Source organism: Haliotis asinina, chromosome 8 (assembly GCF_037392515.1).
Source record: "Haliotis asinina isolate JCU_RB_2024 chromosome 8, JCU_Hal_asi_v2, whole genome shotgun sequence".
Lineage (NCBI taxonomy): Eukaryota > Metazoa > Mollusca > Gastropoda > Lepetellida > Haliotidae > Haliotis > Haliotis asinina.
In genome coordinates, this window is record NC_090287.1 from 817,409 (window position 1) to 841,131 (window position 23,723).

The 23,723-nt window shown below is 40.8% G+C and overlaps 1 protein-coding gene and 1 pseudogene across 1 annotated transcript; one reads left to right on the top strand and one right to left on the bottom strand.

Annotated features, from left to right (window-relative positions):
* Window positions 1–7,243: 7,243 nt before the first annotated feature.
* On the top strand, window positions 7,244–8,599 carry LOC137294277 (tryptophanase-like; annotated as a pseudogene).
* Window positions 8,600–16,877: 8,278 nt separating this feature from the next.
* LOC137294870 (uncharacterized) lies at window positions 16,878–21,881 on the bottom strand. The gene is made up of 4 exons (XM_067826015.1): window positions 21,736–21,881; window positions 18,434–18,664; window positions 18,077–18,184; window positions 16,878–17,772 (listed from the first exon to the last, which is right to left on the bottom strand). The coding sequence occupies exons 1-4, from the start codon at window positions 21,793–21,795 to the stop codon at window positions 17,503–17,505; spliced, it is 669 nt and encodes a 222-aa protein (XP_067682116.1). The 5' UTR covers window positions 21,796–21,881; the 3' UTR covers window positions 16,878–17,502.
* Window positions 21,882–23,723: the final 1,842 nt, after the last annotated feature.

The window sequence follows — 23,723 nt, forward strand, 5'->3', positions numbered from 1 at the left end:
CCAAGAGACCAACAATTTTTGACACAATACGAAATGATGATTCACAGCATTATTTGGTGTACAGTATGATTACAAATGCGAAAATCGGATAATTACTATGATTATTTAATTTAAAAAATAACATGCAAACGATCCCTGATATCAGTTTTTCATGTTATTTCCAATGATAAATCTGAAACGCAGCCGATAAACCTAGAATCGGTTGGGATGCTTTTGAAATTATACTAAGTAATTGTCAAAATTTTCCTGCAGCGTGACGCCATAACAGAAGCAAAGTCACGCAGAACAGCGGAATTTATCATATTTCTGGCTTCTTACAGTGAAAACGGTGAAAACATAAAACAACACACAGATAGTCAGAGTCATCCTGATTACTTACATATCATATTTATGCATAAACGATCCCAGAAATGAGGGAAGAGTCCTCGCAAAATCCTGTGTACCCATGTTAGTGAAGCCGCCATTTCGTAAGAAATTGGTCATTGGTTGTGATGTCATACGTCAACTTTGTTGTACATATTAGACAATTTCTAGGAGGTGAAGGTCGGATGGACAAGAGTAAACAAAAAAGTTTCCGATAACACTTTCAGTACTAATGTATGTTTTGCGTATGGTCCAGATATGTTTTCATGAAACTAGTATCTACCTTTAGCCTTGTTCAATATCACATCATACGTGGATATAAGTTACACGGCGTTATTCTTTTAACATTTTTAATTGATTGAATAAATGTTACGAAAGAAGTTGACACATTTAGTGTAACGGACCACTGGTTAATCCTTTACACAACACTAGTGTTATTAGATCAAACGTAGACATAACGGCAACGTGGTTAATGGACAGCGATTAATTCAAACCTTATACTGAAACTGCTAATATTAATGCAACTGATTTATGCATTTTATCATGTAATTTGTTAATGGAATTTAGTGAGACAATAAAATCATTACGATATGATAATCTGTGCTATCAATCTGGTATTGAAACTGTGTTTCTATTTTGAAATACTTCGGGAATAACAGGATACGCAGGTGCCTGTTTGGTCTCTCTGTATGCGTTGCTATGCAACAAAGTACCTCTTAAACGATGTACGACATGGATGTAGGACCCCGTGGTACGACATGGATGTAGGACCCCGTGGTACGACATGGATACAACGTCTTTGTGAAAAGGTCGTAAAGGAGGTGGGAAGAGGGTGGGAAGAGGGTCGTAAACAAGGTCGTATGGGCTTTTGTGAAACGCAGCCCGTTCTCCAATTCCCTGTCCACTCGCTTTCTGGTAGGAGGAGCTGCACAGACGTCCATCTGAGACAGCTTGAATGTAAATATTAAATGCTAACTACAAATATCTTTAATCAAACAAAATGTCTTATGTAGATTGGGCTAGTCCATTATTGTTGCAGGTATGGCAGCAATTAACGCCCAACCTGAATGTATAACAGCAGGCGAATGTAACTAGTGGGAGACAACTTGTGGCAGTGTTGCTCTTAATATCAGCTACATCTTTGCATGGACATGGTACCTACTGGGTTGAATACTGTGCTTGTGGAGTTGCACGTCCTGGGCGTTGTACAGGGGTGCAGACAACTTGTAGGGAATCTCCGGGAAGGTGGGCGATACTTAGGAGATAAACACCATGTGTTGGCCAATTTCCGGGTGTTATTGAGTATTTGAAGCACGGGAATGCATTTGGAACCGACGTTTCAAATGAAATATTCCCGTGCTTCAAATACTCAATAACACCCGGAAATTGGCCAACACATGGTGTTTATCGACATTGTAAACACAAAAGTAAATCAAAGGGTTTTACTGTCTGCACTCGTTTTCATCGAGTAGGGGTACAGCAGTGAAGTGTCATCAGCTGGCCGTTTAAGCTGGTTCCCATGGTAGCATCTGGAGTTGCTCATTTGTGACGTCATTCTAACTTTACGTCACAATATGATTTGAATGACGTCACCACTGTTGACGACGCAACAAAACAATTGTTTGCGAGGTTTCTACGTGTCAGTACGCAGTAAATAGTCTTGCAGTTTCCCGGAATCTAATACCATTTGATCATGTTTTTCAACCAATCAGATTACAGAACACAGTGACTTTTAGTTTACAATCCCGGGTGTAGTTGTTATTGTCCAAGGCGGCGGCCATTTTTGACGTCGCACCGATCACTATCTGGTGTGATAAGCAACTTCCTCATACTCAGGATAGGTATTATATGTTTTAAAACTTTTTTACTGATTAATGCTAGGATTTGAAGTGAAAATATCTCAGAGATTCAAGATGTCTTCACACATGCTCAGTTCTGTCACTGGTATCTACTTCATGTGCTATCTACAGTGTTGCTCCCGACAGAACACCAAGCACCTGGAACGATTTCTATTTTTAGATCCGGCACCAGTTAGAGACATACATTATTACCCATGACGACACCACGTTTGCACGTTTACATAGGCAATTCGAAGAGTAAAACGTGATTCGTTGCTAACGCAAGCCTGTTCCATCGGCGCTGGGTCTAAGGCAAGAGCAGATGTAGCTAAGCGTAGACTTTCATTACGGTTTACCCGTGTCCCAAGATATCGGACCAGCCAAACGACGCCTGGTATTAAGATGAGCAGTCAGCGGGTAGTTGGGTATGGTCTGGGCAGTTACGCCAACCCTAAACAGTTACTCGTTGTCATAAACGATTACAAAACTGACGTAGCCGATTGTCTTCGGCCGTTCTGACCTGGCGCCATCATATGTCGTACACGTTTGATGCTCACTTGTCCTCAGGTTGTAAATTTTCCCTCAGCTGCATCTCATGAGAACTGTTTAGATGTCAAGAATTTTTAATGCATTTTTTTCTGAGCACCTGCAGATTCTGCACACACATGATGGTGACTACGAACATGGAATTGTGGTCATGTGATCCCTCATCTTCACTGACGAGCTTTAATTGCGTAACATGTTTTGGATCACTTATACCTGTGTAAAAAATGAAAGAAGGCTGAGGTATTTCATTGGCATTCCAGAACTAGCGAATCAATAATGAAGCATACACTTTTATGAAATTATAACTTCTTTTTTATTGCTCAGAGAGAGGTTTAGGTGTAGATTCTTACATCGTTATCAAGCTGAAAGTATCCAAAGTAGTTAAGCGTGAAATGTCAAATAGAAATTGTCCCATTGTCCCATACTGGGGTATTAGACTTTTGAATGCATGCACTCGTGAAGCGGTTCATACTCCAAAACGTCGTATACATCACAATAAAGAAATTGACATCCATAAACATTCTTGCCTTTATATATCTGTGATGCATGCTTGACAACATATCATGGAACATCTGAGAACCTGACAACATGTTATGTCATTGCATTATTGTCTTTGATGCGTGTCTATTTTTCATTTCACAACAACCTCCCGTAATATATTCGGTGGTGCTGGTGGGGGTCTAAACAAGTTAGTCCATGTTGAAAAAGCGACTCACTCACTCAGTTTGTTTTGCCTTAGACGAATGAAAAAAAACCCCGTCATTTTGACGGAGACATTACCATACAGACTGAAAAGGAGTTCCAGTGAATGGAGTTCTCAAATCTAGAATTGCTTCATTTCAGGCTATAGCATTACACTATGGGCAGGTTATTGTGGAGGGACTGTGAGAGTGATGAAACGGGTATAATGTGACACACGTATTTGTGCAGTCGTGTATGAAAGTCCTGATGTTAGAGGCATGTCAAATGCATATCAGGCATCGCTCTGCAGCACAGTATCACGACCTCCTTCACGAGAAGCAGCGTCTTCAGTGTTGGCGTCTTGTCTAGGTGATACTGCAGGGATGCTGTCATAGAAGGTACTGTGTTTGTGTAATGTATAGCACCATTGAACTTGGGATAGAGTTATATCGACATAGTGCTGCCTTATTACGCATTTGCAATCTTTACATGCTAACACCGTTTTGAAGCAAGTGGTTACAGTACAGTTGGTGAATAAAATAATATTTATTGATGTTTACATAACATGGTTATCTACATAATACGGAGAATGTCAGAAAATAATAATAAGAAAAGTCAGTAATGTGAGGGACAAGGTGAAAACTGAAGGATGAGTGGTGACTTGATAGCAGGCTCCAGGGAATTGAGAGGAATACACAAAAATATGTGAATATGAACAATGCCAGAGCAAATTAGTATCCCACCAGAAGAAATTACTATCCCCTCGGAATAAATGTCTCAGCCAGTTGTCAAATATAGAGATTGTATGACCCAGCACTCACGACGACATCTCTACCACCCATCGACAGGTAACATTGGCTAGTTTCATCCTCATACTCACAATCAAGCATCATTTTCTCATCATCAGAATCTTGTGCCATGTCTTGTGAACGCCTGCCTCAGTTCGTGCAGTTTGTGTACAGGGGGGTCTCTAGGTCGCACCCAAAGGTGCTCGAATGGGTTCATATGGGGCCTACCTCCTGGTCATGACGATGATGGCGATAAGGTCTAGCGTTGTTATCATGGAATACCGGTCGACGTGTATACTCCCATGGTATTTTATACCATTTGTATTCATTGGTAGAGATTTGGACTCTGCAGGGATCGATATGAACGTCCAGCTTGCCGTCGCGTGCACCCCTGTGTTGGTTTAGGATGGAAGTCTTCCGGGATGACTGTTCCCCTGCCCAAGACACTATTTTGACCAGATAGAGCTAAACCAGGTTTTACTGAATGAATGAATGAATGAATGAATGAATGAATGAATGAATGAATGAATGAATGTCTTTGTTTCTTGCAAAACCTATCCGAAGATTAAGCATTTATAATATCAGTCAGTTACATATTTACATATGATATGTACAAGGCACGGGTATTTACAACACATGGATATTTACAACAATGGTAGTTTAGAAAGTATACATGAAAGGGTCCTTTAAAGAATAGACAGAGTTCGAAAAGTGTAATATGATAGTTTGCAGTGATGTTTCATGAGGGCCAGGGATGTTTCGTGAGGGCCAGGGATCTGAGATTGGCACCACAAAAGAGTACAAGGGCATCTTCATCAACAAGCATTTCAATTAGTATATACACATCTATATTAGTATATATACATCTATATCTAAATATAATATGTCAAGTAGTGTCACATAAAAATGATGTCTTTGGCTCAATACAGATTCACAATGTGAAATAAGGTGGATAACGTGGTCATGGTAGTACAAAAGCATACATTCCTTGGAGAATTTGGCTTTAGAGCCGACTAGTACAGTAAGTTGTATACGGGCTTTATAGTCTGGGTACAAATACATTAGAGTGTAAAGTCTATGTGGACTCAATGTTTGCTGTATTACAGTATTTGTGGACATATCTTCTTTTATGGAGAGTCTCAATTCCCATTGAACTTCTTCATAAGAGAAGATAGAACAACTATTCTGCTCCAAACTGTCTTTGCCAGAATACTACCAGTTTGCACATAAGTTACCACGTATTGCAGTAGATTTTACCCTCATACAGTACATATCAAAGTGTTGCAAATACTGCATGAGTTGTATTTAAATGAACACATCTGTAGTTTTAGTGTATGGCTAAATGTGTCTAAATTACTAACAGCTGAGGGGATGATGTAAATGAAGCTAGGATCCATGCAGGAAGCACATGTACTATAAATCTGCCATAGTCCATCGTACGGTGATCTACCTTGAGTTGTTGGCGATCTATAACCTGTGTACTTTTATCTTGGCGCATTTATGATGATACATACTTCGATACCTCACAATAATCTCTCTGGTTATCAGACTGAGGGTAGGTTTAAAATATAACAGGTATTTGTATTATTGGGTTTATGGAGTTCTTCGAATTTTCTGTATGTACGTACGTGAGGTTCATCGCGCACCATCTCTTTTGATCTTCTCAAACGACTGTTACAATTTCGAGGAATCATGGTTAAAATTCTGTAACTTACACAGAGTACACTAAATCCGTTTGAAGGACAACGATAAAAGTATTACCGATGTTGTAGAAGGCCCTCCACTTACAGAGATATTACATTTCTGTGGGAACGATATTTTCAGCCCCTGCCAGATCTCAACTTGAACATGTCAGGATGTAGGCCTGCAAGATGTTACACTCAGAGAACGCACCCGCCTGTGCCATCCGGTCATAATCGCTACACGCTAACCTCCCCCCCCCCCCCCCCCCCCCCCAAAAAAAAAAAAAAAAAAAAATAGAAAATAAAAAATAAAAACAAAATAAAAAACGTTAAAGTAGTGTGGCGCTGACTGAAAAGACTTTACGTGTGGTGTATTTGGCTGTGATCCAGGAGAGATAATGTGCTATTCTCTTGGAACAGGTAGGACACTTGCGAAGACAAAGGGGCAACTCATCTCCGTTTCTTCACCTCTGAAACATGTCCTTCAGAAGATTTGTCAACACCACATGGCGTAACTAATACTGATAGTATGAGCGAGTGCAGCTAAATAGGGCGTGTTAGTTTTCGTAATACTGTGGTCTTTGTCAGGCTCTTTTGCTGATAAGGATAATGAGGTCATGTGAATGTTGATTTCAGACGTACAAAAAGGAAATGAAAATGAAATCACTCAAACAAGTTATTCACATGATGGAAACGTATGATCACCGTGTGCACAGGTAACATAAACATGCATGAACCCTTTATATACATGCCCCTGAAATTCGATATGATACATAAATATTCAACGTGTGTAAACGTTTGCAAATTTGAAAATTTACGTGTGTTCCCGCACCCAAGTACATTTATATGTAAATTCACCCTCGTAAACTTAGAACGAAATCGGAAATTTCAGCACCCACAGCAATTCAAAGGAATGCAGTGGAAATACTGTATGGTCATGTATTTCCCTGGGTATCTGTTTTGTAATTCATGTTGCAATTCAAAATCCCTGACAGTACGGCCAGGGCAAACATGAACGCGGTGCTTGTGCATGAGCATATGTTTCAAAGGTAATGATTTGTATGAAATATATGCTCGAACTTAGGAAATACCTGCAAACGTGAAAATCCGGTCATAGCGTATATTTCCTACTTGCGTTTATTTCAATGGTGTATTATCCGGCTTTGGTCATGTTAAGAAGACGAGAAGACCTGCAGTAGGGTGCAAACCTGGAATTTCACTTAACACAAACTGTTCACACTAACTTACAAATATATCATACAAAAATGCATTGACCTGCATCAGGTAAACGAATGTAATCAACAGTTGTTAACGTTTGCGTGCAGCTACCTTCTCTCTTTTCAGAATGTCATTCATGGAACCCTTCCGCATTAAGACTGTAGAACACTTGCCAAACACAACCAGGGAAGAACGACTGAAAATTCTCCATGAAAGCGGTTACAATCCATTCCAGATCAAGGACAGATACGTCACCTTTGACCTGTGGACTGATTCCGGCACGACAACAATGAGCCAACACCAGTGGGCTGCAATGTTAGAAACAAGCGAAGACTGCATCAATCCATAAAGCTTCGACACTTTTGCTGATAGCATTAAACGTTTAACAGGATTTCCCCACGTCCTACCCGTTCCCCAGGGCAGAGCAGCAGAACATATTCTCTTCTCGGTTATAGCTAAATCAGGTTTTACTGTATTCACCAACATAATGTATATCACAGGGCGTACAAATGCCGAGCTCGCCGGAGCCCTAGTTGTTGATGCTCCCTGAAAACAAGTAGAAGGTGGAGACTTCAATGGAGATCTGGACTGTGCTCGACTTCAAGAAGAACTCAGGAGGGTGGATGTCGGCAAGGCTATGGTTGTCTTGACCTTGACCAGTACTATTCAAGCAGGACAGCCAGTGTCCATGGCAAACCTCAAACATGCTTCTGAAATATGCAAGATGCATGATGTCTCCCTTTTTATGGACGGGTGTCGTTTTGCAGAAAATACATATTTCATCAAAACACGAACCAAGATGTATCAGGATGTTTCAGCGAGAGATATAGCTCTGGAGATGTTTTCTTACTTCGACGGAATGTATATGTCTGCAAAAAAGGATGGGCTATGTAACGTTGGTGGGTTTTTCGCCACTCGCCACTCTGATTTATATAGACAATTGAAAAGACGAATGACCTACACTGTGGGCAATCCGAGCAATGGTGGGCTATCTAGCAGGGACCTGGAAGCTGTGGCTGTAGGCCTCTGGGAAGGAACGGATGACAGATATTTGAAGTACAGAATTGAAAGTTTGTCCACGTTTGGTGACATCTTGAAGAAAGCCGGTGTCCCTATAGTTGAGCCAGTAGGAAGCGCCATCTACATCAACGCAGCTAGATGTTTACCCCACATTCCCACAGAGCAGTATCCGGCGTGGGCCCTACACTGTGCCCTGTACATAGAGGGCGGTATACGATGTAAAAATCTCCATGATGTCTTGAAAGTCGACAATACGAACGAACGTGAGGATCCTCAACCACACCACTTCATCCGACTCAGTATTCCAAGAAGAACGTACACTTTGTCTCATCTCATACATATAGGGGGCATCTTCAAGAATGTCCTGGAGAAAAGAGGAAGTATTTCTGGTATTTGTATCAAGGGTTCTTCTGACCACTATTTCTCAGCTGTCATGGAGCCCGTGACGACTTCTGGTGCTTGATGAGTTACCTGTTAACATAACAGCAAGTGTCATGTATGTTATTGGTCACAAGCAAAAAGGTCACATTAATCGCCACTGTTCGTCATCTTTCTTGTGAAATTCCTTCATTATTATTTTGTAGCTGCATGTTGAATTTTGTGAATTGTGACTGGGAATTATACTATATGTTGTTTCAGGGTGTCTACCCTAGGCATCTTCTGTCGATACTGCCTGACACAATGTTGAGAAAGATACATGAGAAAAAATACGCTTTCGAAATATATTTAAAGGCAAATACTGTTATAATGCTATCGATTACAAATGTAAATTTGAAGCGTGACATTTTCATGCTCATTGTAACTTGTTGGACAATGTCCGCATGTCTGGTCATCTACATGTGTCACGAGGGTGGCCAAAATGACACGTTGTGTAGCCTCTAATTATGTCTGTCGTGCGTCTAATGTAAACAGTATGTAGCAGAATAACAGTATCATCAGACATGCTTCATCCACATATAGAGTTACAATGTTATACTTTCAAAATTATACTTTTTGTACACCGTTGTATTGGTATTCCATTTCTGATGTATATTGCAGTTTTGTACTACTAATATTTACTATGTTTAGAATAACAATGAAGACATCATACCAAGTAATGAAACCAAGGAAACCAACTATCTCAATGTTTAGTACAGTACAAACTTCTGTTTGACTAGCCTGCAGTGAAATCAGAAAAACAACAGAACACAGCACTGCAGCCACCATTACTACTTAATGTCACCAGCCATGTATATTTGGTCTGCCTCTTCAACAACTCGCGTCCTCCTGTTGTCACTGCACTATTACATTGTTCATTCCTATTCTATTGTTGTTGTTGCTAATCCCTTAGATGTATTCCCTATTGTGGGCTTACATTCATATTGACATCCAACAATTGGTCTCCAAGGGCCATCTGTGGATTTTACTCGCGCTTTATACAACAATTCTGGATGCACGAACTTGGAACGGACACAGATTGTTCCAGAGAGAATCAGCTGACTGAACGGAATTCACATCTAAAAGAGAGGTGGGTAAGCGATTGTGAGAAGAATGCTTTTTTTTATTTATTAAATTATGCATTAAAATGCAAATGTCTGACAGATTCACATGTTCGTAAACTAGAGCCGTGTGCAAACGCAACTGCATTACACCTGTGTAAGTTTAAACAATAGTTTGTGTGAAACTGCACCAAGAAAAGGGGGAAAAACCCCAGCAGAATAGTCGTGCAAGAGCTGACAAATACACACAGTTTACACTTTCAATACCTAATTGCGCATGCTATCAAATTACATATGATTATAATAGTTTAATATACATAAGATCTTTCACAACAGAACAAATTTCACCTTGTTGTTACTACAAGCATGTGAACTTGTCATATCAAACTGACGGACAGATACACACAGACTGAAAACACTAGTAGACATCATCAACCTGACGGACTGATACACACAGACTGAAAACACTAGTAGACATCATCAACCTGACGGACTGATACACACAGACTGAAAACACTAGTAGACATCATCAACCTGACGGACTGATACACACAGACTGAAAACACTAGTAGACATCATCAACCTGACGGACTGATACACACAGACTGAAAACACTAGTAGACATCATCAATCTGACGGACTGATATACACAGACTGAAAACACTAGTAGACATCATCAACCTGACGGACTGATACACACAGACTGAAAACACTAGTAGACATCATCAACCTGACGGACTGATACGCACACACTGAAGGCACCATAATACATTACAGTACATAGTGTCACACACGGCTATCTGGACTGATTTGCAGGCATCAAATATAATTTTACATACATTATTTAGAAATGTCAAATATAGTTTACAGAACTTTTGTTACTAGAGCATCCATTCAGTTTACAAATACTGTACATATTAATACATGTACAAAGCAATATAAGAGCATGGATAGTTAAGATATTAGATGACTGTTTGTCTGTGTGCTGTTTGTCTGTGTCTCATGTAGAGATGATACAGGGTAAACACAACATACAGTTTAACGATGTATGACAGTAGTTTGGCCGACTGACATGCAGCTTCAATTCTGGGCATTGGGCAATAAGTAGGTCACATATTGCTATAGCTGATCATACAAATGAACTGTTGACAAAACTGCTTACAATAAAAGTACGTATGTAAAGTCATAGATACAAATGTAAACAAATATATACGTGAAAACACGAAAGTCACACTGTGGATTCGTGCTTTCTTATGGAATCCTTTTTAAAAGAAAACAAACGAATTTGTTGAGACCCTTGAAATTCGCATCTTTATAATCACGAGTTAATTACATGAATGCCATATTGACACATATTTCTCTGTTTCTCAATATCCGAACGTCTGTAATTTCGCCAACAATTATATCGGCGGACGAGTCCGTAGGATCTACCGACTGTTCTTTAAAAAGCTTCCTTTCTTGTTTAGCGCTTAGCAGACGGACAGAGGACAAGTGAAATTCCACAAGAAGACTAAGCCCTAGGTATTTCTAAACAAAACACTTACTAACACATACTTTTAAAGAAAAGTAATGGAACTTCATTTTCTTAGTTTTCGATTGAAAACATTCGGAGATGTTTCGTATTTAATCGACGTTGACATGATTATAATGAATGTTTTGAGAATACTGTGCTTCCATATGACCATAGTTGTGCGTATCGCTCTTGAGGGATGATAAGTGTGAACCGACAAACTTGCATGTGTATGGTCTTCATTTTCAAACATGAACACGGCTAGAAACAAGCACTAACAGCTGTGTGATGCCTGATGATTGGCAAACATGAACACGGCTAGAAACAAGCACTAACAGCTGTGTGATGCCTGATGATTGGCAAACATGAAAACGGCTAGAAACAAGCACTAACAGCTGTGTGATGCCTGATGATTGGCAAACATGAACACGGCTAGAAACAAGCACTAACAGCTGTGTGATGCCTGATGATTGGCAAACATGAACACGGCTAGAAACAAGCACTAACAGCTGTGTGATACCTGATGATTGGCAAAATTTAACGGTAAGTATTGTTTATCCTGAATATCAGCTAAAGCGCAAATATTAGTCTTTGTCAATCTCTTAGAGATGAAGATTTTCCCTATCCGCTCGTAAAGCGGAATACCAAATTTTACCAGCGTTAGAACCAACTTTAGATCACTGTAGCAACGACGTAAAATATATAGGTAGAATATACACTGGGGTTTTTCCGGTTTTATTTTTGTTTCAGTGATTTTTAATTGGGATTTTCCCGGCACTGAGTAAGATCATCATACACATGAAAACGTGAATGGTTAAGAGTTTTATTGAACCGTTACCGCTCTACAGATAATGAGACGCGATGGATTTGCTCGTCTGAGACGGGCTACATTTCTGATGGATTTCCATACATCTCCAAATTTGAAAAAAAATATTTCTCTGAGAATGATTGTTATAAAAAGGCTGTTATACAGTAGATACATGTCTTTGGTTCATTGAGTTACACATTGCATCTAAAAAATTAGCTATTTTCTTCGGATTGTCTCTTCTGTTTAAATCCATTTTGAAGTTACAAACCCTGATGTCTGATGGGTCTTATTTAATACACCCTTCAGCATTGTTGTTTGTCCGATATCGGGTGTTGGTGGAGTGATTCCAGGCCAACACTCCTTGAAACAAAGTGAAGTTTTGACTGAAGTTAGAAATTTTACTGAATTTGAGAACATGCATTTCCCAGAATGAACTGAAATTGATATTAAACTCATACTCAGACATTTGAGTAAAACGTAAGTGTGTTTCGAGAAATCGGGTTCGGAACTCAGGAAGGTACTGTTGACCTTTAACCCACGTTGCAGTGACGTAGTCCATAAAGGCACGGATCCTGGACCCTGCAGAACTAGACATCAGTCAGGCGTCTACCACGGCGCCAAATACACAGCATGTATTGGAAGACATATCCTCTTATTAGAGTATTGGGGAAAATAACACAGATAGCATTGTTGGCAGCTAGGTCAAAATTTATAAAGATTTTGAGTTCAGGACAAATGTCCCAACACGGGTTTTCTCGGCCATTTTCGTCATTTCCGTAACGATCATGTCTTCACGTGCGCAAACAGGAGTAACGAAGGCGGTTTTCAATCATGGACGCTCAACTAAGTTACGGTACTTTAATGTTTTCTTTGCAACCACCTTTTTTATTCTTTCTCGACAATATCCAACAGAACCAGGTTTGACGCTTTACCGAGTATACTACAGACTGATATGGAGCTTCGCGGGGTTTTCTCAGTGACAAACGGTAAACAGGATTGTCCTATCGTGACTGTTCAGTGAGAACCCTGTATACAAGGGTGTTCCTCATCACGTGTCTCTGCGACTTACATGTACCACGCCCACCTGGACCCCCCACTCACACATAAATTGCAAGTAAGACATATTCAAAAGGAACACGCTCTGTGCTTGACCCATGATACGCGGTATGACGTGTACATTTATGCATATCTGGATGTGGTTAATAAGACTTGTATCGCACGGAGAGATGTAAGGTTTCACCTATTCCTCCAGTACCACACTGGGGATTGGATGGTTGTACTTAGTGGTGGTGGTGCTGTGTCTCTCCCGTGGATGTCCAGTGCATGAACGACACAAGTCTGTCTCGGGTCCACAACTCTTTATTCACATTTACACACACTGTAGGCTACAGAGTCTCGCTCCCTTCTCCCCGACCCTATTGTCAGAGCCGTTATATATGCCCAGGGTTGGTCAGTCTTGGTCTTTGCTCTAGCTCTTCCCCCTTAGCTCCTGGTCAGTGATGGGTTATCGGTAATTATCTTAATTTGGCCCCTAATTACTAATTGGCCAGTATGTGCACTGCAGATGGTGTCTTGACGTGATTGCTTTTGTTTATACCAGGGTGGTTAACGCCTGTAAGGACTTGGTCTTTCTATCTGTGCTATTTTTGGCGGCCAGCACGTGTATGGGGGTGGGGGTTGGGGGGTTGACTTAATGTATGGGGGACCAGCTAGCTTCTTGATAATGTGCTTTGGATACTTGGCATTGCTTGGGGAGGTACAGCCAATCTTTCCTTATTCTTCGCTGAATTGTGATAGTAATACGGCCATGTGTCATAGAGAGTCCTGGTAGGGCCTTAGACCCTGGATTGATTTAGGTCTTATGCATTGAAGGGAGGACAAGGCAGCAGGGAAGTATTGGGGTTCGAGGGCTGTAACACTGACTAAGCAGGTGGCATGAGTTACAGGAGCGAGACACGGGTCTACAAATCTACAGGAATTATCTCCCTTACACCGTTATTCAATGCATTCCAATACGGCGGCGAAACGCGTATCGAAAAGCTCCGTGAACACATGGATTTATGTTTCCAATTACGTTTTTTCAAACTTCTGATAGAATAAGTAACCGATGCCTCATTAATAGAACCATTATTTTGTTTTCTTCGAACAGCTTTTGTGTTAATATTATACTGTTTGTAAGTTGGTTTATCCTGTGTATAACGGCTGTGTTACATCTGCCCGAACACTGGGGTGTACAGATCACAAGTGTATAGAAAACTCATAGCATTCCATTGTTGGGGTGCATTTTATGTGACGCTCTGTTTAGTTCAGAGTATTTTTCATATTTGTATATTGATATTATTGTGCTGGTGGGTGCCCAGTGCATGTTTAACAAAATATGTAAACCGTAATTCCTAAAACGTGTTGGAGAATATGTCCCAGGTGACATTGAGACGGAGATACTAGGAGGGAGACAAGTGCTTTGTTCTCAGTGTGCCTGTGTTGGTGTAACATTCTGAAAAGCTTACGTTTTGGCACAGTAATTTATCTTTAGATTTGAATTGTGAATTATTTTCTTTTCAGAATTACTGATATAGGATTCAAAGAAGATACATCAAGTTTCTGTGTAAACAGGATTTTGGCAACGTGTGCTATTTGGTCTAGTAAAATAACCCTCTGAAATTTTTGCCTTTTGTTAGAAAGTAATTTTAATGAGCACATTCTGTCTTAATGCCTCAGTATTCTTAATGCCTCAGTTTATTGATTTAGTTCTACAGTGACAGTTATAACTGTTGAGTTTCTGACTATGTACGATTTGACGCCCACTGTAGGGTGTGCCCCAAACACGGATGCAAATGTCTGTACACACACTAGCTGCCTCCTGTATAGGGGGGAGGTGTGTGTGTGTGTGTGTGTGTGGGGGGGGGGGGGGGGGGGGGGTTCATTTGCATTCGACAGTGCGCTGGCATTCTAAACATGGAGTAGCCCCATGCCAAAAAACACACGAAGCGCCCGGGGGGTAAAAACATGAAAATATGTAGACAGTCTAAAAACAGTTAACAGTACCATCGACCACACACAGCACGTGGTATTCCTGATCGCGTAAATGTTGGCCGATTAATAAATCACAAAAGAGCGCATTGAATTAGTTCTGATTTGCCTTGATATGATTAGATGAAAAAAAACAAAACACCATTGACCGTTTTCTCATAAATCATCGCATTAAGTCGTCCAGTTTGTCATGTGCATGTACAGAAGTCTCCTGCGGGCAATATTGTTGTGTAACTTAGTTTGATCATGATGAATATAGTATGTTGTAATCAGCGATAGGGGAGAGCACGGGTTTAACTTGTTTGAATAGATCTGTAATAATAGTAGCGTGGAATGACTAATTCCATTTGAAACTGTATCATATATTTACGTATGAGTTTCGAAATATCTTTATTAAAATATGTAGCTGTTTAATGCCCGTCAGGGTTTCATGTCAGTGCCCGGGCCACACTCCAGTCCTGTTATTCAAGTCTACTGATCTGTAAACTGGGTCTGTAATCTTGTCTTATCTAACTGCTGGACAATGAAACCTGTGCGGGGCAGATTAATTGCTCCGGGAGGCAATGCATTTTTTTCTCTGAATCTTCATTAATTATCGTCACAACTACAACATCGTGGTGAATGAACTAATTTATGTTCCCTATTAATGTAATTCGGACTAAAGTTCAACAAAGACGAAGAAAAAAACCCCAACTTTTTATGTTAAAATAAATCTTATCCTCCTCGAATTAGCCAGCGCGCCGTATCGGTGGTACATACAATGGCTGTTGTTGAATGACGACGCTGGCACCTGCAGGAATATTTTCTGCATTTTTTTATCTTTTTTTTTAATCTTTGCTTTTTTTTTTTTTTTTGTTATACTCTATCTGATTTACATTTAGTCACTATTAAACGGCCCATACACATAAAGATACCACCATCGAAGCTTTTATCGCCCGATAATTATCCATAACACAGACGTAAATGTGACTGGGGTGTGCGCCCATGCATTCAGTAGCTGCCAATTAAACACGACTAACGTCCCTGTAGCACATACCACGTACTCGAGGGCTACACGGTCACGCTCATGGATAATCACGTGGATCTTACTTGACTAACGTGCACACTAAAGTTCTTTTGTTTATTTTATTTTCAGATTTCAGTCATCTCTAAACATTTTCGATATGGTCTGTTACTACATGATGACTACATCGATGTCGACTTCATCGTTACAACTTCACGTGTCGTCATGTTTAAGTACTCACATCTACAAACCCCGTTTGATATATTTACTGTTTAGTGTTCGTTAATGTTGCAAAGAGAAGATTCCGTAGAGACACTATTTTTTCTTCTTTTAAACAATTTTCTGTTGATTCTTGTTCTGTATGAAGGAATATGGACAGGAAAGATTAGTCTGAAGAATGACTTTCTCTTCTACCCCGGTCAACCAGCAAGTCTACTTCAGGCTGTCGAGATGGCCTGACAAGATATAGCTGCCTAGTGTTAACAAGTGAGCATCGATCTACAGAAATGCCGGCTTTGTGGAATACTTACAACAATTTAAGTATGGTAAGTACCGCTCAGCAATCAGTGTCTATGTCATTACTACAGTGTCCGATCACACTTGGACTACCTGTCCACTACAGTGTCTGATCACACTGAGACCACATGACTACTACAGTGTCTGATCACACTTAGACTACCTGACTACTACAGTGTCTGATCACACTTAGACTACTTGACTACTGCAGTGTCTGATCACACTTAGACTACCTGACTACTACAGTGTCTGATCACACTGAGACTACCTGACTACTACAGTGTCCGATCACACGTAGATCACTTCACTACTATGGTGTTTAATCAGTGCTGGCTCCCTAGTGCTGAGGGGTGTTGCCACCGGCCTCGATATATAATAAGAAAACAATATGCCAAATGACTTTGTCATAACACATTTACTCCAGTACCAATCAGCAGCTATCATCATGATTGCCGTCTAGAAAACTTAAACCGTATTACATACGTCAGGTTGGAGTGTTCAACAGTCCAGTGCCAGTGCATACTGCATCACTCTATGTAGATGATGATGATGATGATGAACCACAGTTTACACCGCTTAAGGAAAGCGCACCAATAACTAACGGTCGCAGCGGATCTGTGCCGGAATGTACTAGTATTTTGACAGCATGGAACATGTGATATATAGTTATAAGAATGAAACCAGAAACACTTCCGTCTTGAATGCATGCGATGAACACTTTATGTAGAGTTTTTAGATGTAGGCTGGACACGCAGATGTGTTGTATATATAGCGTGTATGAAGGAAGGAAGGATGTTATAACGGCCTCATTGTGCGTAGTCAGTACACATCATCAACATCAGTGGTCTGTCTCCACATGACATGCTACAACACACACTCTGGTAGCGTGTTTATGTACACAACTCAAACGTCAAGCTTTTTGTATAACGTTTATCCCTTGTTGCACTGTGTTTGTTCCTGAATGATATTTTACGGCATGTAAGGATATATACATTATGATGGCTAAAGTCCTGGGGACAGTTCAATGGACATCTGTGAGCGCACTTGTGAGGGCGTCTGTGCCGCCCAGTCGTATGGCTGTGAAGAAGCTGGATTCCACGTTGATGGTGCCTGTGACGTTGAGCAACAATTTGATTGGTTCACATCCAGCCTCGTTCTCGCACTGATCACATGACAATGCCGCGCCATTGTGTTGATCCAAGAGGCTGCTGAGCATCTCTTGTTTCTCGTTGAATAACCTGATGTATTCCTTCTCCAACTCTTCTTTCAACCGTTCTTGTTTTTGCAACTCCTGAAAAATAAAAGATTTATTAATATGTGTAATTGTTACAGGACTGGAGGCGTGAGTGAATGAGTTTAGTTTTCGCCGCACTCGGCAATATTCCACCGATATGGTGACGGTCTGCAAATAATCGAGTACTGTTTGTGTGGTTGTCTGTGTGTTCTGCAACGTCCACGTGAACACAAAGACTCCACATCATGGGCACTCCAAGATTCGGTGTTCATACCATCGACCTCAGGTTTGCATGGCTCAGTAACGAGTAGTCACCGTGAACTCACCAGGATTTTAAACTTCATAAAGAAGTAACACTCACTTCAACAATGTTCAACATTTTGGACTTCGTCTTGAGGCGGTGTTTGCGCGCGGCAATTTTGTTCTGCATTTTCCGTTTCTCGCGTTTCTCTATCTCTGCCGGGGTGAGCTGGAACAACAGACAGAAGTGTCAGTACCGTTAGCATTAGGGCGTCTTCCACGACCAGTGGCCGAATTAAATGACCAGTATTATACCCTTATATACAGTTATATCGTATGAGCCAGTGAGTCTGTAATATGGCAGCTAGTCCCTGCAAGAAAACAGTTCACCTGACCGAAATATCCAAACTGGACAAAAGGAAAGCAGCATCACCCTACCACTGAAATGTTGCAACTGAAGTTATCTGTTGGTGCTTACGTCATATGATTGGGGTTGAGGAAAGTTGACTTGAATGTCTTCCTTTCCCTCGGCAAACCTCTTTGTTAAGATTGACAGACGCAACTCTTCCTTAAGGAGCGGCGTTATTTGTTTGGTCTCCATGGCAACAGACATTGCACGCTCCAGTCTGGGGTCATAGATGTCTCTGAATGTAATCGTCGGTGCCTGGAAGTCGCCATAGTCCTCCGTTCTTTCATCCACAACCTGCATCTGAAACAACGATCATCAGAGATCGGTGATACTACGCCTGTTTGTTTCAGCTACAGAGTTCACAGAGCTATTGGTTCACAGAAAGTAGCTAGGTGTTCAGGGGTAGCTCAGTGTTCACAGAGGGTTAGTTCGGTGTTCACCGAGGGGTTGCTAGGTGTTCATGAGGAAATAAGATTGGTGTATAAAAGAGAGAAAGCCGATGTTAACGTGGGTTGGGGCCGGGGTAGTTAGGTGTTCAGAACGGAAGTTAGGTGTTCACATAGGGGTAGCTAAGTGTTCACAGAGGTATAGTTAGGTGTTCTCAGATGTGTAGCTAGGTGTTTACAGAGGGGTAGATAGATGCTCACGAAGGAAATGATTGGTGTTCACACAGGGAAAGATAGGTGTTCGCAGATGGTAGCTAGGTGTTCACAGGGGTGTAGCTAGGTGTTCCCTGGGGGGTAGCTATATGTTCACAGAGTGGTAACTTGGTGCTAATTGAGAGGTAGCTGTGTGGTCAGAGAGTAGCCATGTGTTGACACGGGTTAGAAAGGTGTTCACAGTGATCTAGCTAGGTTTCACAGAGGAGCAGTGTTGTGTTAATAAATGAGTAGAGAGGAGTTCGCAGAGGGGGTGCTAGTTGTTCACAGAGGGGTAGCTAGATGTTCACACTGGGGTCGTCAGGTGTTCACAGTGAGCTAGCTGAGTTTTTTTTTAACCTTTACTGATCTTCAGTAACCAATGCTTGTCGCAACAGGCGACTAACGGGATCGGCTGGTCAGGCTCGCTGACGTGGTTGACACACGTGATCTATCCCAGTCGCTTGTTCTGATAACGGATAGGGTGAGTGAGTGAGTTTAGTTTTACGCCGCACTCAACAATTTTCCAGCTATATGGCGGCGGTCTGTAAATAATCGAGTCTGGACCAGACAATCCAGTGATCAACAACGAGCATCGATCTGCGCAATAGGGAACCTATGACATATGTCAACCAAGTCAGCGAGTCTGACCACCCGATCCCGTTAGTCGCCTCTTACGACAAGCACAGTCACCTTTTATGGCAAGCATGGTTTGCTGAAGGCCTATTCTACCCCGGGACCTTCATGGGTAGACAACGGATAGGGAGCTTGGTGTTCACTAATGACTGTCAGAGATATTAGGACATGGATGCAGTCATATGAACTGAAATAAAACTGCATTTCCAGATCCACGTGTCTTTGACTTTACTTTTAGAAAATCACGACGGAGTTGTAAAATAGCAGATTGATGTAATGTTGTTGAACACGCCTGACGTCCACTGCCGAGTGTACACATTCACTGTGCGCGTTATCTCCCTTACACCACTCTACAATGACAGCGAGTATCGACAACTGCACGGGATGAACGTTCTGATCGAGGTTCCCTGGGGAGGCCATAGCGGCGTCACACACAAGATCTTCACATTTGCACCTCTTTCCCCACACTCTCTCGTTACGTGTACAATACAGAATGTACATCACTAGCCATGATGATTACTAGGCGGTGACTAAAAGCACGTTTTATGTTATAAATATCACCATGGGAAGTGAACATTGACTAACTGATTAACGTATTTTGACACAATGTTTAGTCTTCTATCGTAAACAATTATAACAAAAGTCATGTAAACGTAATAAACTGTCTTTGATTGGTTTCTTAAGTCAAAATGAAGAGACATGCAAAGATTGATATATTTTAAAGCTAAGTGTACTGATGGTGGTTGAACACGTCCCGCGTAATGTTGACCTCGCATATGGACACATTTATGTCTTCACGAGTCATTAAAACTTGTTAAATATCACCTGGAAATGTTCTTTTACGACAAGTTGGATATAAATAAAATGATTCTGTTTGGATAATATAAAAACAGTTTGGCCACAAAGTTATTACTGCCGTATTATGCCAGTACTGTTACAGGCACATTGCGTGGTGTTTGTAGGAAGTAAGCGGAGGTTGTAATTGGAAGGGGAGGACGCGACTGAATTGTTGCTGCATATTTTTACAATCTGCTGGCACTAAAGTGATGGGATGTGCACATGTCCATCACACCCAGCTCTACTACCCTGACCGTGTCTGGCACCCTCCACCCCCACCCCGACGACCACACCCTACCCCGCAGACTTTACATACGTCAACAGAAACATCAGCAACATTCATTGTCTCTGGTTAAATACAGAAGCCGTCAATCATGGCACTTGTTTCTTATGCAAGGCGAAACTAACAATATGACGGGAAATGTTGTTCATTATGCAGTTGTGGGGAAATTATGTCCTGTCCTCGGATTAATGTAATTCATTCCTCATTTGAGGTAAGTACTATAAATAGTTTATGCATCATCATGACCCATTCCTACAACCGGGCGCCCGGAGAGCTCACACAGGGGCTGTTATACCGTTTTGTATATCTTCATAAAAACCTATATTTGTTTGTTATATATTCTGTTTACTATTGGTCGACAACGTGCTCACATTGTTGTAAGATAAAGCTAGCTGTCGGTTCGACTAATATGCAACAAGAACGGATATGTTCTTTATGTGTGCTATAGAGTGTGTTAAATATTAACAAAATTTTTTTAATACAATTACTAATTCGCATGAAATATTTGATGAAAATGCATGCAATTTTTCGTGTTTCGGGAAACGTGCTCAATTCGTGTAAGGGTACACTCGTACTTGCACGCTGGAGCACCGAACGTGACAGTGTCAGTTAGATTATGTACAGGGTGAGGTAACTCGTCCTATTCGAAAAACGTATAATAGGTTCAGAAACAGTGTTGTCTTAGCAATCCACAATACTAACACAGCATCACCAGGCGCCATGATGCAAACATCAAGGGTGACAACACGGCATGTCAAGCTGCATAATGTTTTAAGAGCTGTGTCTTTGTAATCTGGTACTATCACAGCAATCACATTGCACTGTAAGTAAATGTCTTCAAAAATTCTTTCAATTGATACTTAGTATTTTTTTTAATGCACAAGAAATTGTTGATACCTGGACCAAAATAATAATTTGCATCGTCCGACAAATTAACACTCCCTCGAGAATTACAATATGATACTATTTGCACTTACCTTTCCTTGATTTCTATAAACTTTCGTGCTGTCCAGCATCCGTACAAAGACTAGATGCATGTGACTGGCGAGTTTCTAACTTTAATGTGATAACATGACTGAACATGAAACAAGGGAGGTAATCCTGTGTCTGAATAATCCGCGGGAAAGCGCAAACGCCCCGCCCACCTGAAATACTATTTTACATTTCAAGTTTGAATAACCTTATTTTCGCGTTTCTACATGTGTTTCATTTGTTATTGACATTTGAAATGATCTACGTGGAGTTAACCTTATTGTAACTCGGTGTTCTGATTGTCGGAAATCTGCGGTAATTGACTACCTCGTGCCTGAAGCGTGGGACTGCTGCACTTCCGTTTGACCTGACGCCATGTCTTTAAATAGATGGGGTTTCCCCAGACCGAAACACGTGGAAGAGTAGATGTATAAAAATAGCAATAGCCGAAGCACGGTCCATTCCGTCCACAAATATCCTCACCGCAACTGGCTGCACATCATCCCTCGGTACCCTGTCATTAGATCGGTAATGTACTTCCTTATGGATCCAAGACAGATAGTAATTTTTATGAACCAGCGGTTTTTTTTGGGTTTTTTCGTATACAACCTTGTAAAAATTATGTGTTCATAATTTCTGGATACAATTTGATTTTTCTTAAAATTGTTTCACCACTTAAGTGAAGTGGCGAATATTGCATTAACGTAGTGTCGTGCATACACGCACGTGTGTGTGTGTGCGTTTATGTGTGAGACACAGTATACAGTCTCCGAGCTGACCAGCATTTGCACAATTCCCTCAGTGACGAGGGCCAGGAGGATTGTGACAGTCACCGCTTGGGGCAGTCATGTGTGACTGCATTGTGCCGCACCTCTTGGTAACATTCACCTTCAACTGACCAGTCACTAGCTTACCTACAAAACATTCCATTACACTGAGGTGCAGTAAAACACCGGAATACAAGTAAGGGACCTCTGCGTTTAACAATACAGTTAGTCCATGGGGCACGCCCCTGAAGTGGGGGTGATCGGTACCACTCGGGACTAATTGAAATGGTGTTTTGTTGTATAATAATATCATGCACTATGATAGACTTCTGTGAATTCAGAGTTTTCTTGGAATAAGGTGTGAAGCAGAGGTACCCATTTTTCATCCAAAATGTGATGAAAAACGAAAAACTAACTTCCTGTGATGGAGTTAATTTTTTCACATTCATCAGAGAAGCTTATATTAATCTTGTAAGATACGCCAGTAAAAGACAGCGAAATGAATAAAAATATTTTTTAAAGAAGAAATCGTCAAGTTAGACTATTATGAGATGAGAAGAAGATATAGGTTCAGAAATTACATTTTGAATTGGTGCCTTTGCTTTTCAGGAATATCTAGAGGTTTTATGCTGTTCATGTTTCCAGTATCAGATAATTTATGCGGAGATCGAGCTGAAAACGGATGTGTTTGCTTCTGTGTATCTGAAGAATTGATATTTTCCCTGATGTCCACGATTTCAAGTGTACAGCTTTCACCTTTAGGTAGGTCACTCATGCTGGCTTGCCATTTAGACGCCGAACGCTCATAGTCGTTTTCATCACAATTCGAATATATTTCCAGCGTCACTTAGAGCTTTTTTTTCATTTTCTATAGTGTACATAAGTACATTTTTACGTAAACAGTTTTATCTGCACTGTTGTTACTCAGGGACTCTTTCAAATATACTGACTGACAAACCAAACTTTGCACTAAATTGTAAGACTATAATAACCGAATTTAAAACAATAGAAGTTTGAAGTGTCTTTCTGAAGGGCAGCACAGGCCTATAGTACACATGCAAATGTGATGTTGATGTGAATAATTGCATATATTTACATAACAGAGCTGAAACATCATTTGTCAGCTGACATGGCAAGATTTCGTAATATATATATTGGTTTTTATTGCTATTAGAGATTTTTGTGATATGGACACAGCAGTTGTAGCGGAGGAATGCACAGTGGAA